At 45.3% G+C, this 19,450-nt stretch overlaps 1 protein-coding gene across 1 annotated transcript; it reads right to left on the bottom strand.

Annotated features, from left to right (window-relative positions):
* Positions 1-8,762: 8,762 nt before the first annotated feature.
* On the bottom strand, positions 8,763-11,415 carry LOC119387324 (uncharacterized). The gene is made up of 2 exons (XM_049420263.1): positions 11,395-11,415; positions 8,763-9,561 (listed from the first exon to the last, which is right to left on the bottom strand). Exons 1-2 carry the CDS (start codon positions 11,413-11,415, stop codon positions 8,923-8,925), a joined length of 660 nt encoding a protein of 219 aa, XP_049276220.1. The 3' UTR covers positions 8,763-8,922.
* Between the last annotated feature and the right edge of the window lie 8,035 nt (positions 11,416-19,450).

The raw sequence follows: 19,450 nt of genomic DNA, 5'->3' as shown, positions 1-19,450 counted from the left end.
AACCGCTTCCAGATCAAGCCTTGGGTCCCTGCCTGCGCTGAGCTGCACAGATGTGGCTTGTGCATGGAGCCAGAAAAAGAAACTGTTGCAAAACATGTATGCACCAGTACTGATCCGGACGTATTGCCATGTGAAGCTACCTCCCCTTCCCTACAAGTCCCTACAATTGATGCCACACAGCTGTTGCAGGTCCTCCAGCACAGTGCCCCAAATTCTGCCACGGCAGTGTTCAAGAGTGTACGAGTAGCGCACTTGTGGAATCACCTGTTTTCAATTTAATGATACACAGGCACTGAAGCCAGTGTTTTTCACATGTAAAATGAAACTAAGATATCAGACACACTTTACTGCTAAATTTTTTGTACCTCTTGTGCTCATATATGTCTGTTGATTTGTGGATCCCAAAGATGTTGAAGCTATGAAAGACTAAAGCAGCCATGTGATCCTGCGAACAGTTAAATTAACGTAGTGGCTGTAGTACCTTGCTGCAGTGCATGAGCTGACAGTATTGATTTTGGATGTTGCAGCCGCAGTTCACTGTAGGTGAAAACTGAAAAAGGAGTGTTACTTAGGCTCATGACAAGATACCATAGGTGTCCAAAAATGACTTTGGAGCTGTGAACTACAGTGTGTTGTGTGGTCTGGGTGTTGCACTGGATGCTGAAACAGTGGCTTATTCAAACCACCTGCACACAGCACTCTAACATTTACTTGGCGCACAGTGGCGACTATCATTAAAAAAGTGCCATTAACCAACTTATTCAATAATGACGACTCTAGCACTTGGTCATTGAAACAGGGACAATAAAAGACACTGATTAAAACTTTTTGTATGCAATATCATAGCTGTTTCCAAGTGACCACTTTCACCTTGCACTTGTTGCTCAGTGAAAATGTACCAAGGGGTGAGCGAATGCAGTGTTCATACAAAAACCCCGACACGTTGTTGTGTATACCACGCGCAGTTTTTTGCAGGTTTTATGATAAGACATTTTGGATCATCAAAAATACGGTAAATCTAAGCATTGTAACATTTTAGAGGACTTGCAGCATTCTGCCTCTGCTGCTATTCTACTTCCTCAATAACCACACTGAACTTTAGTCGCCACATGGAAACGAATATTTTGCTTTGTTCATGTTCTGAGAAGGTCCTATGTGTTGCTGTATTAAGCTACTTAAGGATTGATTGTTCCAAGCAGCCTTAAATGAATGAAGAAATGCACCATCTGTGCAAATTCAGGATGCAGTTGTAGCATGGTAATGACTTCCTCCTGGGGCACACAATTGCTACAGGAGCTGTTATTGTAGCAGGTTGACGATAAAGATTAGATTGCTGTGTGTTGTGTTTTATTCATTGCCCCTAACATGTTCTTTATTGCTATGCAGAAAGCGCAGGCGAGGGCCTGACAGCTCAACGGCGGAGTACCAAGAATGGTGAGTCTCGCAGTTGTCATGTGTTACTGTGCAATTACATTTTTACACTTCATTCTTCCCGACTTCTGCAATGGCCGCACTGGAGAGGTGCGCGGGCGTTCCTTTGCCTGAGCGCCATTCCAGTCCGACCATGTCTGTGCACTTGAGTATGCTGTTGATAGTCCATTATTAAATGCGATGCATTTCTTAGCGAACCTCTGGCACTTTGAGCGTTTCTATCTACGTATCTACGTATCTATCTATCTATCTATCTATCTAGCCGCCTACGTCTGGGTGCTCTCATGATCACCTCCTTAACATGGTGTAGACAAAAATTTGCATGGAAGGGTAAGACGATTTAACGAATATGATTGCCGGGTCATGACATGAATAACGTGAAAATCCTGTCGCGTACGTCGTCAAACCCTTTCCACCGGACACGTGTGGCACATACCCGTTTACCACGGGCCGCGGTGTACGGGTATGCGCAGGTGATTGACGGTTTATATCTACTCAGGAAAGGCGAGAACAGACATTGGTAACTCAAATGCTAGAGCGTTAACGAAAACCAACATCGGCAGCGTTGACTCAACGAATGGAAAGAATGAAAATTAGGATTTCAGCAGAAATCGAACCCAAGCATTCTACGTGGCAATCAGGTATTCTACCACTGAGCTACGCCAGGTCTATAAACTGGTTTGGAAAAACAGCCTACGCAGGCGTAATATCGGTGCAACGTCAATTGTGGTTGTGGTGCTGGCTATCTAATTTTACAAGAAAGCAATTAACACTACATGATATTCCTACGATGTGTACTTCTACGATATAGGCCTCGTATCAGATTAACGTCTGTAGTTCCAGTGTTGGCTCCGCTTTTTTAGCAGTCCAATAAACATTACGTTTGTATTCCTATGATTCAGCAAGCTGTATTGAAGCATTGCTCGACCCCGGAGGAATACATTAACGAAAGTTACATATGATATCCACATCACCGCACCGTAAAGTGCACTTCGTCCTCTAGAACAACGCAGTCTCCTCTTTATTTCTTATAAGGCTGGGCGATGGCTTCATGCTGACCGAGGATGATGCCGGATTGATTGACAGCCGCTTTGAAGACTAGGCTACGTAGGCCAGATACGCGCAGGTGGTCTACGAATACGACAAACACCATCCATTGATGTTGGTCTACGTAGCACTATCCAGGCCTACCAGCCTCGATGGCCTATACTTCACCTACGCGAAGGGGGGCTTCAGGTTCCGACATGTCGCCGGCTCTGTCGACAGGCAATTTGTCGACGAAATGACCGAGGCATCCACGAATTCTAACAGATCTACTATACCACATACTTCACCACACATGGACCTCTCGTCACCACGATCACGACCGGATCCTATAACAAGTCATGACCAGCTGCTGGTGCTCACTGATCACGGTGATGATGCCCTTGTTCAAGAACTGTCAAGAACTACTTGCACACATGCACACGGGTTCGTGAAACGTGCGTGCGTTCTCGGGACACGTATAAGCACTACATATCAGTTTACCGCTTTTGGTGTTGATAATACCTACGTTGCCATTGGCAGTGTTACCCAACCGTAAACAACTGGCTATATAACACATATGCGGCTCTTCAACATATATATGTGTGCGTATAAAATTTATACAAATCTTTAGCGTCAATTTGTAACGTGTCGCTCAGTAAAAACGTTACGCCACAGTCACCTACCCGCCGCATGCTTCGCATAACATCGACTCCCACGGTACGTGGGTTCTGCCGATTTTTTATGAAGAAACCATTCTTAAATTATAAATTATTAAATAAGGTGTTTGCACCTTAACTAAAGGTAGTGCATTATGCAGCTTCTAGATCTATCCTTTCAGAGCAAATTGCATATAATTAGGTAGACCCCTGTGTTCGATCATTAGGTCAATCAAAAATAGTTTCCAGAATATTGAATACATTATCATAAGTGGTATTACATGAAACACATTTTTGCATGCTATGAATGCATACAAAGTTTTAGAAAGCTGTACAGTGTAGCTGCAGTGCATGTAGTTGTTGCTCTTTTCTGTGTATTTTAGCTAAGCACTGCTTTGAGATCGGGCTAGTTGGTAATCCATCTCCAACCGCTCCTGCGCTGTTTCTTGAGATAAGCACTGCTGCTCTAAGATTTGAAATGAGCTGCATCTCTTTGCTTGTCTTGGTGCATGCTTGAACATCATATTGGAGGTTTACGTTTGGTAACCAGTGTTAAATAAACTACTGGAGGGACTGACGTGTCGTGGCAAACTACATAGGGTTCGTGCTTGGAACAGTTGCTTTGAAACACTTATATGATTATGCAGTGTGCCTCTTCTGAACTTGAATAGAGAACTTTCGATTATTCATTAACAAAACATTTGTAAAACTGGGGCCGAATTCACAAAACCTCTCTTTCAAAGATGTGTTTTCCCATTGGTTAGCAGGCTTCGTTAATGATATGTCCCGCATCGTGATTGGCTGAAATAATCTCTTACAAACATTTTTAGTGTAAGATGTTTTCGTGGATAGAGGCCCTGATCTTTACACAGACTGCTGTTGTTAATAGCTTGTTTGTCATCACCAGTATGAACCGTGGCTCGTGCTGGTGATATTCATTACACAGAATCCCAGAAATTCCTTTCCTAGAACAGCACGGCACCTCAATGGGAAGTGGAGGCCGTGATCACACCGAGTTAAGCTCAATTTCAGTGCAGAGAAAGCCGAAACTTGCTAAGCAGCGAAAAAAAAATGTGTCATAGCCAATTGCCTTGCATTCGGGCATCATGATATTGAAAGCATCACTTTTCAGTGAAGCATGCTTCAGTTTTTAGGGGCCACTTGTCTGCTCATGTTACGGTTGCAGTTGAAAAGCAAGTTTTTAATCGCCATAGTAGCAAACAGCAATTTAGACAATATAAATTTTGCATAGATGCCCATGAATAAATATTTAGGTCAGGCTTAATACTCTACAGTTGCTTTCTTTCACCTGGATCTGACTCAAGCCTGTGTTCATTTTTTACAGCTAAACAAGCCTGCCGTTCCGGCCTAATTTCTATGCTGGAAATGCTGTCTATGAAGGCCCGTGAATTCGAGGAGGAGGTGCCAGAACAAGTCTTCAGAATTTGTGTGAAATGTATAGTGCGGAGAGTGCTAGGAGTGAGATTGATTCCATGACGCGGGAACAATCGCATTCTCCAGGGTGGCACAGACATCGAAATGGCCTTGTCACTGCAAGCATTGCTCATGCTTGTATGACCCGAGCGAAGACATTTCTTCGTTCGAAAGGTACGGCCGACATTGACCCTTTTCTTTCGCTCATTTTAAGGAGCAAGACAGTAACTGCGCCTGCAACGCGTGCTGGCATTGTTAAAGCGAGCGCCTATAAAGTGTGACAGGAAGCCCTAGGCCATACTGTAAAAGTGCGCCAAAGGGGGCTCATTCTACATGACGAGTTTCCTATTATAGCTTGCTCACCCGATGGTTTAGCAGTGTTTTCATGCCGATACTACAAAATCAAGGAAGTTATTTTGGAGATAAGATGCCCCACCAAACTTGAAAATTCATTTAAATGTTTCGACAGCCTGGAGACGAAGTTAGAATATTGCACCCAACTGAATGTGCAAATGGCTGCATGTCATGTGAAGGAGGCTCATTTTTTAGATGCGAAGTATCTTAAGGCCAAGCTCAATCCGGTGGTGTGCGGCGTGACCACCCTTACTGCGCATGCGCATACCCTCTCCACACACCTCCTCTCCCCTTCCCATCTCCACTTTCCTCTCCCATTCCCCTCTCCACTTTCACTCTCCACTTCCACTCTCCTTCTCCCTCTCGACTTTCCATCTCCCCTTCCCCTCTCCACTTTCTCTCTCCACTTCCCCTCACCCCTCCCCCTCTCCCATAGCCCTCTCCCCTCCCCCTTTCCACTCTTCCTCTGAAACGCGGTCTAGACATGCCGAAATTCTCTCCTGCGCAACGCCGCGATGAGCTCGAGCGCATGCGCGTCCCCTCCCCTTCTCTCTCCTCTCCTACGCTGCCCCCCTCTCGCCCGCCTGTCGACCGCGTTCCCCGCTCGCCCTGTGAGAATTAACGGCCAGGCTAGATGGAAGATACGACGCGCGTAGCGTCCCTCTTCGCGTTCCACGACGCGAGGTCGGTAGCATGCCCAACGAACGCCAACGGAACGCGATCGTGCAAGTGCTCCGGCTTCGCATCGCCTCATGATCCCCTTTAGCGGGAGATGGTGTAATTTTGTTTATTGTAGTGATACTTTGTTTTCCTGTGCTGTCGTGCAGTATGACAGCTGTGCATTTCAGGAGTTCAAGGATGTGATTATTAGTGTATACAAATAATCAGTCATGCCGAAGCTCTTTTTGTGGCTAAGTCTTAAGGCAGTTTTTGCTGGTGCAGTTTTAAGTAGATCGGCAACTATTTATATTGTCTGTGTTTTTTTTTCTTTTTCTATTGTGGCAGCCTTTTTTTTTCAGCTTAGCCAAACTTAAAGGGGCCCTGCAACCTATTCTCAAGTAGCCATGCAGTGGCTTCACTAAATGAGCTTATTGGCTAGAGAATTGACCACTGCAAAAGCTTTTAGAATCCGTCAAGTACGAGCGGAGTTACATATCGACGAAAGCACCGGAAGCTAAGCAGGGAGGGATGGAAAGGGGCAAGAAGGTACGTCCCACACGCCTCGTGGCCCTAAGCAATCTTTTTTTCTTCGAACGCGCGGTTTACTTTCAGTGTGACTGTGCGCTCCGCGGCGGCCGCAGTAACTACGGGGCCTGACATGCTCAAATCAACCAATGGTGTGGAACTTTAGTATATAGCATCATTTGTTAAGAGAAGAGGAAGTGATTTTTAGCTGACTTTCATAATTTGTAATAAATTCCAGGTCGTGTGCTGCGCTATAATGTTTGGCTCGCGTGTTCTTGGCAGCCTCGACTACTGATCGGCAGCGTTTTCTGACCATGCTGAAAAAGTGTTGCAGGGCCCTGAATCGGTTTTGATTATTTTGTATAAATGCATTGAGCCAGTAAACCAAGTCCTAAGAAACATTTGCTCACTGATATAAAGCTCTCTGCGTCAGTTGAGAAATTTATTACACGACTTTAAGCAGGTGAATCGTTTTAGATGACAGCAGCTCAAACGAGTGTTTAGCTGTTCACATCCTCCTTACGTATATAGCATTGTTCCTCCTTACGTAGCATGGGCAACTGATCTGATGGGTCTGCGTGTCCGGTCCACTTCACTGAACCTCCAGTGGACAGCAAACGTCGTCTGCCTTTGTCACAATATGCTCTATGTAAACGTGAGCTGCACGACAGTGTTTATCTCGAGGTTTCTTCTCTGGGACAGCATGAATTGCCCTGGCCGAGTTGTGGTGCAAATGACTTGATAATCCTAAACGCTTGCAAAATTTCATTAAATGTTTCAGGGTATTTGTAAGTGGCAGGAGATAAGCCAAAAATGCTATTCACGTAGTCTTGGCATCTTTTTACAGTGCATTCAGTCTGTGGCATTGCGAGGTTTAAATGAAGGATGCATTGCTTTCACTGTAAGCATTGGCTTTTCATTTATACCATTTTATGGCTCATTTAGGGTTTTTGTTAGTTCCTGTAACGTTTGATCTCTACGTTGTGTTTCAGTGCTGTTCATATTGTAAACATTGTATAAATGGAAACGTTCCTGTGCATGCACCATGGTAAACAGAAGAAATGTGCCCTATTGTGTGCCAAACTGTATCATAGCTTCTTGCAGTGTGCTGTGCCGAGCGCTGTCAGCTGTGTATGTTGATGGTTCTCTGCAAGTTATGCATGCAGCTCCAGGTGCCGACACAGATGTAATAAACACTTTATGTTTTTCATAGGAGAATGTTTTCTGCCTGCATGACGCTTCATAAGTTTTTGTTATTTTTGTTTGAGGAGACCCCATTTGAAGGAGCCCTGACATTACCATGCTCTGTAAAATACATAGTGCGATTGCTAGAATGTGCAGTGCCGAGCGCTATCAGCTGTGTGTGTTGGTAGGTCTGTGCAAGTGGTGCAGCTCCAGGTGCCGATGTAACATCGAGATTGCTGCTTGTGCATTAACTAGGAGTGGCAACGCCGTGACAAAAAAAAGCATAGCTTCTGAGCAGGGCGTTGCCCTCTTGTTAGACCCAATGTAGCTTTCAGTGCACTAGTGGAGACCAAAGGAAGAAAAGTCAACACATTAGTGCAGTGTACCTGCAATTTTTGCAACAAAGTATTCACAAGGCTATGTCACAGTGATTAGTTGGAAAAGTGTTTCAGAGCCCCTTAATGGGTTGTTATATTTTTAGGCGTCACTTATTTTCATTTGTTACATTTACAGTGAGAAGAGCTCTATGGGGTTCAATAATTATTATTTGCTAACAAGTGAGCACAAATGCCTCCCGCCGTGTATTGCTGGCTTTTCATTTTTTTATGCCTCCCAGTAAAGCCACTTGCATTGTATTTAGCAAATCACGAAGCAGAAACTGAATGGAACTTGGAACAAAAAAAAAACTTTAGCTTGTTGGCAGGAGTCTATCATGACAGGAGGTTATGCATGCAAATACAAACACAAGAGAACGAGAAAAGTTGTGTTGTCCTGTCCTCTTATGTTTACGCGCCTTACCTTCTGTCATAATTGAATGAAACCACTTATTCAGGGTACCTTACGCTTGTTCAACATCTTTTCAAATATTTATTGCATACAGATTGGACCCTGCTCTATGTTAGAGCTTGTGTTCTGTTAGGCTAGATAAATTGAGTGTGGTTACATTTAGGAGGGAAACAACAACGAGTCAGATCAATATGAGTTCGTGTGGTTTATTTAGTGAAGAATTGAGAGCAAAGCAAGGTTTAATAAACCCATTGAAACAAACCCACGATGCTGCGCAGACAGATGGCAAATTATGAATAATGAAATAGCAACTATATCAGAACACCATCACACGAAAACTTGCGTCAGAATGTGCAGCATAAATGTGCACTTCAATGAAGATTACACGTTTGTAAAAGGGCACAAAAACATAAAACTGTGCCTGCAGTAGCTGATGTGCGAAAAGTTTGCCGAGGGGCTTATCAGCAGGTTTGGCCGAGAAAAAGAAAGAGGTACAGCACGTTGATCACGTAGTAAGAATAAATACTGAAAGCTGAAACGGCCGAGTGACATAACTGAACATAGCGACACAGGTTAAATCAAGAGGAAAAACATTTACAGCAAGGAGTGTACTAGCCTCTTGTGTGCTTCAATGGGGGCCGAAATGCAAAATAATACCCATGTGCTTACGTTTAGGTGCAAATTATTTCAGAGTCTTTCAATACGGCATGCCTCATAATCATATCGTAGTTTTGGCACTAAACACCAGCAATTGTTATAATTGGCCTCATGAAAAATGCTCAAAAGAAGCTAATTCCGTATTCAGCAACTTTTATGATGTGAAGTATTTCATGATAAACAACTCTGGCAAAATCGCTTGAAGTATTCACAAAAAACGATGTTCTGCTAAAATTGGGGATGACAAATTTGTGATACCAGCCGCCACTATCACAATGTCGTCAAGTAGTCCCACCATGCTCCAGGGAATCCTTGTCGACAAGGCTTTAAATATCTTCATGCGCTGTATAGCACGCTCGACGTGGACTCTGGCTGACGCTATCTTTTGTGTTCGAAGTGCGTCACCTTTTGACATCTGCTTTTGTTGCTTTTTGAATGGAGGCCTGATTAATTCAATTAAATGGTCTGCACATATGTCATCAATCAGAAAGCCGCGGTCTGCCATGATGGCATCCGAGACTGGATCTAGTTCTTTAATCAGACAGCTTTGTTCGAATATAGCCTTGTCCGATGTTCGGCCCCCATATCCTTTACTAATGTGGGCAATTAGACCGCTTGGTGTAACAGTCACCATGTATTTGGCTGTGAAGCCCTTCTTATAGAAGGAATAGCTCTTCAACGCACACCGCAGACAGTTAGGCTGGCCTATTGGAATTTCTGTACAGTCCACAATGACACGCACATTGCTGAACTGTTTAAAACACTTGGGCAAATGCTCAACAACTTCTTCTTTTGGTGGCACAGTTAATCTCAAAACTTCTGATGAACTGTTTCTGCAATTATGTTGCTGCAAGTGAACAGTTAAAGAGGTCACTCAGGAAAGCTGTCGAAACATTATGCTTCAATTTTACCAAAGTTAAAGCAATTCTTTCTTTTGCAGACAACTGCATGGTGCCGTCCTGAGAGCGGATGAATCATTGTGTAGCATTTCACTAGAGCATCCAGAACTTCTGTTGATGGCAGGCCTGTTAAAGTATTTATGTTGTTGCTATTTATCGTGTCCACAAACTTGTGCGGAAAAGAACCTGATGTCACTTGGACAGCTTTATGTTCGGTAGTTCGAGTCCCCGAAGCCATTTCTAGGAGGAAATGTGCCACATTTTTTTCCTCTGCAGAGAACTCTGCCACTTCTGTCCGGGGGCCAAGTTGGCATGCACATTCCTGTCACAAAACAAAAAGAAGATTATTATATCTGGAATAAACGATAACCCTGACGTCAGGCCATAGAGACATAGTACCTTTTTTCTCACTGCTTTTTTTCGATATTGCATGTCAGCACGTTAAATGAAAAGTTTGAAATAGGAAGTCCAGAGTTTTTGTGTACCTAAGTTAAAGCACACACATCACACGCATATCACGATAAAAAGCTTTTTGCAAAGTAAATCCAGAAAGCATAGCCTGCACTCTGAAACAATTGCGAAAGACGACAGTATTGCTTTTCGTGACGTAGATTCTGATGTGTCCAGTAACCAGCCAGTGCAACGTCATTGTTGCACTAGCTGTTGGTGTTACGAATGTCTCTCAACACAGGAGTGAGCATACTGTAAGAGCGCAGAGCAACCCGAATGCGGCATTTTCGAGTGCATGCTGGCTTCCATACGCATTGGTCAGGCTTAGCTATCGCTACTTGAAATGCAAAAAGTGTTGAAAGTGCTTGCAATGTTTCTTGTGCAGTTGTTTAAAGCAAAGTATAATATTTAAAGAATGCCGTTTTGTGTGAAATGTATTTTTGCTGAGTGTTTAACTTGGCGTACTCAGAGAGGTCAGCTGTCGTGTGCCACCGCAGCGACTTCGTCTCAAAATCTCAACATGTTGGCGGCGTGCGATAAACCAGCAAGACATGGTTCATGTTCTTGGAATGTTCAAACCACACACAAAAAAAACACGCATTGGCAAAAGAACAAGCACTGAAAACACGCTGAGGTAATGCTTGCTGAAAGCTTCAGTGCAAAAATTGCTGCGCATTTCCACCAAGGCTTGAATACTAGAAGCTACTGCCTATTTCCCCGAGATGCTATTGGCCTCGAGGAGTTACGGAGTCGCCCTCTATCGGACGCGCCTCGATTGCGTGCTAGGCAGGATACCGCCGGCGCGCTCCCCATAGGTTTTGCTGTCGGCGCTCCACAAAAACACCTCGCGGAAGCCCTCCAGGGCATTTCTGTAAGTACTTTCGAAATGAACTGTGTTCTTTACTGTCAAAATAATCATTTTCGATGAACTGAAAGCACAAGATAGTCTACAGTCGCTGTCTCTTTGCAGAAAACCGAGCACCCGCTTCACGCTGTCACCGCGTTGGAGACCCCTAAACCGGCTTCTTGCGTCACTCGCTGAGTGCAAACTATGTGAAATATCTCGTTAGAGTAGACTGCCTGTATAACAAAACGGAGCATAACAGAAAGAAGCCTCAAGCCAGCGATCACACGGGTTCGCGACGACTGACGGTGCCTCTGCATGTATGATCGTCTGCATGTATGTTCGTACTGATGGTTTCGCTTTTGCTACGAGCGCGTTTTGGCACCGCGCTGTGAACTTTAGGCCGCAAAATATGAGAATTTGTGAGTAAACAGACAACTACTGTTGCGCGGACGCTATCAGAGCAGTTAAAAAACACTTTCCTTACAGCTGCGGCTTCGGTGCGCATGGCAACTTTGTGATCTGCCGTCCCGACGATTCAGTGTTTTTTTTTCTTTTTCGGTCTAAATTCGGGTACGTTTCAATGTCATTTCACAAGTTGTCTCGCACTGCGTATTGATCGGTCTTCTCAGCGGGCAAATGCCGCTGCTTCTGTTTCTTTATTCAGCGCATTCGTTTCGTTTGGTGCTCACACAAAACGTGAGCAAATGTGACGCCTTTTTTTAATGCTCCTTAATTATCGTTCCGTTTGCATTCCAGTGAACTTGCCGCTCTCTGTCATCAACAAATTCATAGACCAAAGCTTCACCACTTCGAGATTGCTGGTGGAAGAAGAACCAGTCTACGAGACCGAGCATGTAGTAGCATGCGACGCCTAGGAAAAGAAAGAAAATACAGTAACGTTTGCCGGACTTGTTCTGCAAACGTCGGCTGTAAACCAGGACCCACATTAACCTGAAATAGCGGTGAATAAAATAGAAGGTATTGCAGCAACCAGCAGCCGCAAAACAGGATAGTAATTATTTGGCATGTACCCCAGCAATTTTGGCAGCAGTGTCGTGTCTAACGCCAACAGGGTGGCATCTTTCCCACGTAAATAAATGAGGCTCCAAGAAAATACATGGGGTTGGCCGGTGGGCCGATCACGGAGGCAATGCAAAATTTATGTAGCTTATGAAGCAATGCATGCCTCATCAAATGGGAAGGTTGCCCGTCGGCGTCCCGCGTCGGCGCCGTCAACACGAGTGATGCAAAAAATAATCGTCACGTGATGGTGTCACCGTATGACGTCATCATGACGTCACAGATCGCCAAAATATGTAGCGTCATTATGACGCCACATAATGTGACGTCACGTGATGTATTCACACGTCATGGTCGCTTTGCATTGCCTTCGTGATCGGTCACGGAGGCCGTGCAAAACCGCGTTAGGTGCAGAACGCTTTTGGAGGGGGGCGCGGGAGAATCAGTACATCGACTGACAAGAAGAAGATGGCTTTCGCCTTCTAGTCACCTTTAACGAATGCATAAGGGACCCTGTGCGTTCTTTAATTTAACGTATCTAAACAATTACTTGCGCATCTGCAGCCGATTTTGTGGACGCTGAGCACGGGGCCGACGATCAAGAGGTCGCATTGGAGGGTTCTGAGATGGCATCGCACGTGGTAAAAGGTAACGCTTTTACCATCCTGTGGCAGATAAGCATCATTTGCCGGCGGGAAGCGCGCGCGAGCCATCGTCTCAGTGCGCGCTGTCTGCTACTCACCGAACATCGCAGGCCCGGCGTAGTAACAAAAGTCTTCGTCCTGGAAGTGCTTGTTGCACACAAGACTCGTAGCGGATGGCTACTTGCCGGTTCTTAGCTTTACAACCCCTGCATCACGCTGTTTCTTTTCCCGCGGTTACCCATGCAGGCTGACATTGGGCTCCTTTGCGTAAGCGCGGCACTGCGGCACCGAGCGGTAGAGCCCCATGTTCGTCGCCTTCGGAGGCAGCCACTCTATTACAATGATTTCAATTGAGTAGAAAATGACAGAAAACTTCCGAATTTGAACAGACCGCAGCGCATGTGGGACTTGAAGCTCGTTTTCAAAGCACGCGGCAGTGCGCCAGAAGCAGCCGACGCGGCCGCTGAGACCACGTGATCCTGCCAAGCACGTCACGCCGACGGTGGCGCCGGCGTTTCCAGTGGTGGGCCTCGAGGCCAATACTTCACCACCAATTTACAATGATCAGGGGGTGTTCATTTATTCCAGGCATGTCAAGAGCACAGTCACATCGACGGAAATAGTAGATAGCATCCGCACGTTTACAGTCTTGCTCAATATCCAATCAGTGCGCACCAAAGGCAACACTTATGCGACTGTTGCCTTTTGCGATTGTTTCAGAATACAGCCCCATGATGGAGTCTTGATAAAGCAAGCTACCACAACAAATGTGCAAGAAGATGTTACCATATTTTCTAAGTCCTTGTTGGTTACGTTGAGCACAAGGCTTTGGTTGAAGCCATTGTCATCAAGGGATGGGAGATCATCCTGTAATGTAATATCGAGTTTAGTCGAAGAAAACAGTGGGCTGAAGTGTAAAGAAGTTTCAGGCAGCCAATTTACCATGGTTGGGCTGGCAGGACCAAGTACACCTGGCAATGCCTTTGCTTCAGGTTTGCTTTGAGCAGTTTGTTTGCTCGATTCATTCTGTAATGCATTAACAAGTGTTGACATTGTTATTTAACCCATATATGTAATCGTGGCTTATGTACAGGGATGACCATATCTATGGTGAACATGTCATTACTAGAAAAGCTAATAAAACTAGAACAATTGTACTTCGCAAGGAAAATATCCATTGCATGTCTAATCATGTGGTCGATAAGCTCAATAATAATTTTAAGAGTTAGACATCAGCTTCTATGAGGTGTTCACCTTAGATGTGCACGATAAGTTCTTTGTTATGCGGTCAAACTAACTCACTCTGGCTGACCGTTCAGTACGTCGGCGAAGCCTCGCCTGTGACAGCTCTCTTAAACGAGCATCTTTGTTCTCATAGTGACATGATGTCTTAGGTAGGTTCTGGCTTGGTACGGCGTTGTTTTTTAGCCGTCTTCGCTGGCATGGGACATCTGAAAAATAAATTGTTTAAGCTTTATGTGTCGATGTGTGTTGCATTTAGTTTTTCACAACACAAACAAGGTCACAATGTTTTTAGGAAAAAAGAAAGGGCACCATCAAGCAAATTAGGGTCATGTTTGGAGTGTTGCACACCGTTGCACACCGAACGTAGCACCTGCAAGACATAGTTTAAAGTTGCTTGTAACACAATAAAATGATGAATGCTTATGACGCTAACGTCAGGATAATCGAAACAAACTACATAACACTACTTTAGGTACTAATACTGCACTTATATTACGGTATACGCCAGCAAAAAGTGGATGCCGTTGGTTTTCCTTAACTTTCAAGGGCGAGTAAAATTGTCGCCAGGGTGGCGTGCATGCCGCCTATTACTGTAATAAACCGGCTGAGGTAAATACCAGCATCATATGGATACTTTCGTGCGTGATTAGAAGACAAATACGTTCTCGTGCGCGGAGAGCTTTTTGCGTGCACATCGAATTCGTCCGTGCCACGCAAGATATTGCGCTTTCAATAAGTGCCAAGGTTACAGTGACCGCTTCCCCGAATTTGCTGGTACGCCAGTAGTAAACACTAGGACTTCCGACACCCGTTCAGGATGCGCGAGCGGTGTGCTGGAAAGTGCATAGGATGCCTTCCGGGTTGCCGCCACGTGTAGTGCAGAAGACGCGAACAACGCAGACACCGTTCAAAGGTCGCACATGTGCTCGAACTGCGGCATGATACACGCAGCAAATAGTCGCAAGTGTGCCCAATGGATCAAGTCCTTGTATACCGGTTAACATACAAAGAAAATAAAGTACAGCTCGATCGCAAGTGTAATGCACATGGCGCACCGAGTCCTCGCAGTGCGAAATTTGTTGACATACTTCAGGCGCCGCAGCGACATGTAAAGTCGCTAGATACATTGGTCATGTAATAGGTTCTAGTTAACAATTTTACACTAGTGCCTCACCTGGAAAGAAGAAATCATCCCGTGCAAAATGCCGCGAGCAAACGGTCATCGTCGGCGTCACAGCCTTGCCGATGCGAAGATTCGCAATCCACCGCGCTCTGCGGCTTCGGTCTTTGGCCTCGGAAGGAAATGCATGAAAAGAAGTAGCGCTATCTTTCCATCTCGCAGACACGCACTGAGGAACACAGCAGAACTGCTTGGTCGTTTGTTTTTTCTTTACTGGCGGCTCCATCTTACCGCCCACGACTGCAGCCGATACGGTACTTATGGCGTCCGGACTGTTTTGGACCTCCGTGCGCTGTTTCCTCCCACTGCCGCTAGGTGCCGCATGAATTGCTGGAGTCGCAAGTGGAAGGCATCGGTAGCAAAGGGAAAGAGGAATGCTGCAATTATGAAGCACATAGCTTTATGGGGATACAATAGGTACGAGGTGCTTTGAGGGCTGTGGAAGGGTGTGATGGTCCCGGGGCTTACATTTGGGAACTCAGTGGTGTGCATGAAGTCAGAGGTACCATCAGGAATGGATGTAAATCAAAGGACGGTGGGCCGCCTCGCGTTGGGCGCTCACGGGAAGACGACAAATGAGGCTGTAAAGGGAGATATGGTATGGACAGGCTTTGAAGTGAGGGAAGCTCAGAGCAAAATGAGATTCGAAGAGAGGCTGAGGAAAATGAAGAAGAGTAGATGGGCAGAGAAGGTTTTCAGGTATTTGTATAGAAAAAGCGTTGACACGCAGTGGAGAAAAAGAACTAGGAGGCTCACCAGTAAATACACGGCTAGCAGTGCGGGCGATATGGCAACAAGGAGCATTAAACGGAAGGTCAGAGAGGCGGAGAGGACTTATTGGATGACAGCGATGGAAAAGAAGCCGGCTCTGAGTAACTACCGAAAGGGAAAAAACGAAATAAGGAGGGAAAGGTTTTATGATAATTCAAGGGGAAGCGCTTTACTGTTTGAAGCAAGGTCGGGCTGCCTTAGAACGCGTAGTTATAAAGCGAGATTCAGTAACGAAGAAGAACAATGTACATGCTGCGGGGGAACTAAGGAAACGATGGAACATGCACTGATTGAATGTGGCGATATTCACCCAGGTATACGTGTGGGCACGAGTCTACAGGAAGCCTTGGGTTTTAGGACAACAATGGAAAGCTGAACACGTCCGCGATAGAAATAAGTAAGAGACGGTTAGAGTATTGGTGGCAGAAAGGTAGAGATAAAGTACAAAAATAAATAATGGGGAAAAATAAGCTCACTCTGCCTTAAGAGGCAGAGAGATGGACCGTGAATTTATATTTTTTTGGTATAATAACATAGATTTAATCAATGTGGATAAGGTATTAGGCCAACATAAAACAAGGAAGGTTTTTCTTTTCTTTTTTTTTCTTCGAGCCTGGTGGCAGACATGTCACCACCCCGTTATAAAGGGGACGCTCATAGCATCCATCCATCCATCGCGAATAGTGATCTATGTAACGAGACTCCGTGCAGTCCTTTCGTTTAAGTGGAGGGCTGAAACTTTCAAGGACGTTTCCACGCTTTGGAGCTCTGTGTCCGCTCTTGCGATGATAAGTTAAAGGTATAAATTTATTATATGGCATCTATTACTGCGAATAAAGAATAATATTTGAGATATAAATATTAACGAATGCAAATAAAGCACAGAATAGCGACATGTTAACTTTACAAGCGCCTAGTCTACTTTACTTCTAGCTCACCCGTTTCAGATAAATCAAGTAGCCCCATGTGCAAGCGAAAGTTCAGTACTTGTCCGCCATAAAACTTCTCCAAACAGCTTGCCCCACATAAAACAAAAGCGTTTTTTTTTTCGAGATAAAATGTGGAATATATATGTATGCACAGCGTATGTGGAACAAACCTAAAGGGACACTAAAGATAAGAATAATTTTTCTATTATCAGTAAATTACTCTTTTTACAGTTTCAAGATCACCACGCTCGCTGCTACAAGACTCTTGGTAAGCGAGAAAACGCGCGAAAAAAAAATGCGTGCGGCGACGCCACCTTGAAATTGGCACAGCAAACATAGATTCTGACGGCGTCTACTGGGCATACACCGTTCCTAATCGGTAAAAATGAAGTCCATTGACCTCTGATGGGGCCTTATACTTAACATACCAAGTTTCAGGAAATTTCGTTGAGCGAGTGTCCCCAAATTACGACAAATACAGTTTGAAATTCGTGACGTCACGCGCGGATATGTCGGCGCGAAATTTAAAAATGTATCTTGGTCGTTGATTTACCCTTCAATTAATACAAATATGATGGTGAAATTAATGACATTCGAGTTCTCAGAGTGCACTTTACCAGTCTAAACCGATTCATTGTTTCACTTAAGTAGCTAAAGTGGTTGCTTGGGCGAGTTGGTACGACATACTTCACATAAAAACAGCGCTAAAAAACGGCGGACAAGAGAAAGAAGGACACAGACGGACACAGATGTGAAGTTCACTTAAGTGTCCCTTTAAGAACTGAGCAAAGTGCAAGCCCGGCCCGACCCGAGACCGCCACATCAATCCCGGGCCGGACCCTAAGCCCGGAGCTTCAGACCCGAGCCCGGCCCGGGCTCGCCGCCAAAACTACTTTACCTACTTTTGTACTTTAAACTACTTTTCGGGTAGGCCCGAGCACGGGCAGTCCTCTATTATACGTAAAAGGAGTGATGGCGCGACAGCCTGTTGTCGCGACGACTGCGGGGTTGCCGTTCGCGAAGAGTAGGAGAATCTGCGAGCGCATCATAACTTTGTGTCAGCGCTGTAGTCGTCACTACCCTCTAGAATGGCCGCAGTGTTTTTTTTGCAAAGGGGGACGTAAGAAAATACTAACAAAACATGAAACCAAACTGTTCCAGTTTACTGATACTACTTCCTTAAAAGTGTCAATCTTTTGTAAAACCTGCACCAAATAACGGTTCAGGTGTTTGTGTTTCTTTGCCTGTTCTTTGTGCGATTACAAGAACACAGAAAAAAGAAAAAGGCGAAAACTAGGTGACACTTCAAGCTTAAGAAGCACAAACGTTTGAACTTAAAGGAGTAGTGACACAAAATTTTGAAGGTGAGATAACTTGTGGTATAGATTTGTGTGGACACACATGCATCATCAAATATCAACGGATATTATAGCCTAGAACATATTTAAAATCATTTTTAAAATGTGTGTCACGCCACTGCACGTGAAACGCGCCTTAGGTTTTCGTGTAAAAAAGCAACCGCCACCTACGTCACGAGTTTGTGTTAGGGCGAAAAGAAACGGAAAGAGGGGGGCAGACTTAGACGGGAGTACAAAGGCTGATGTCCTTGCCCTGGCAGTGCATTTCTGGGGGGTCACGCATATTTACAACGTCTCAGAAGCCTTAGTTGGAACGAGCTGTCAACGTGCTGCTCATGTGCACGCGGTTTTTTGTGCTCACATAGCCAGCTATGTTTACATGAAAACTGCTCTGGGTGGCGCCTCACTCGGTGCTCTTTGAAACCGAAACTGCGATTGGGTGCTATACATAGCTTCCATTGACGTCACCATGGCCGACATCTTGGGGTACCAGCTGGTCGAGACGCTGCGTGAACTTTTGCTCGAACGGGCGCAGCAAGAAACGGTGGCGGCTCCCCACCAGATTAGTGCCGGTGCCCCCAAGCATCTTTCATACACAAACCCTCGCGTTCCTTTTCTCCCTTGGCGAGGCGGGAGAGCACAAAAGAACGCGGGGATTGAACGACTGGGTGTCCTCCTCTGCACTGACACACTCTAATGAGATAAAGAAGTCACGGTGGTCGCCATGTTGGGGCCCAGCGCAGAGAACCTGTCTGTGACGTCACGTGGAAGCTATGTATATAAAACCGTCTCCAACGAATTAACCGTCACGCGCTCGAGCAAACGAGCTTTCCAGCCGTGATAAGTGGGTAGTTAGCTACTTATTGCGACAGAAAAAACAAGCTGTAAAATTGTTGTCAGTTCTCCTTTAATAATGCGGTCACCACCGAGGGGCGAAAAGCAGCTAGCAGACGACACACCAGCCCTCCGGTGACGTGAGGCGCGCGAAGGCAAGCTACTATGGCTTCACGAATGTGACTTCAGGGCCTCTCCTTAGTTTTTCTTCCTCCATGGAAGCTACCCTCTTCGCGCATGTGCGCACTTACTGCGACGTGTCGCTGACGGCACTAGTAGTAGAGAAAGCCACGCGTCCCGCGCTTCTGTGTTCACTCTCAAAAAGATTGCGACTGTACAGACTGTTCACACTTTGGGGAAAACTCGGAGCACATTGCAACGATCTCAGTTTTCCCCTAAGAGGGACACAACCTGTACGTACATGTAGACGCCATTGATCGCAGTGTCGGCGAGATATTTTGTGAGATAGTTTCTCAAGGGGAAAAAGAAAACTTTATTTTTCTTTAGCAGCCTCACTGACCACCGCTACTGCCGGCGCTGGACTCTACTCTTCTTCGGC

Source organism: Rhipicephalus sanguineus, chromosome 1, assembly GCF_013339695.2.
Source record: "Rhipicephalus sanguineus isolate Rsan-2018 chromosome 1, BIME_Rsan_1.4, whole genome shotgun sequence".
Taxonomy (NCBI): domain Eukaryota; kingdom Metazoa; phylum Arthropoda; class Arachnida; order Ixodida; family Ixodidae; genus Rhipicephalus; species Rhipicephalus sanguineus.
The sequence above is the reverse complement of the archived record's forward strand: the minus strand, read 5'-3'. Positions and strand labels throughout refer to the sequence as shown.

What these genes read in the sequence shown, in the direction of transcription:
- LOC119387324 (XM_049420263.1), bottom strand. Translation starts at nt 11,415, where the DNA reads ATGCGCACCGAAGCCGCAGCT. An exon ending in TGCGCACCGAAGCCGCAGCT is followed by an intron (nt 9,562 to 11,394) that starts GTAAGGAAAGTG and finishes GTTCACTTGCAG; the next exon opens with CAACATAATTGCAGAAACAG.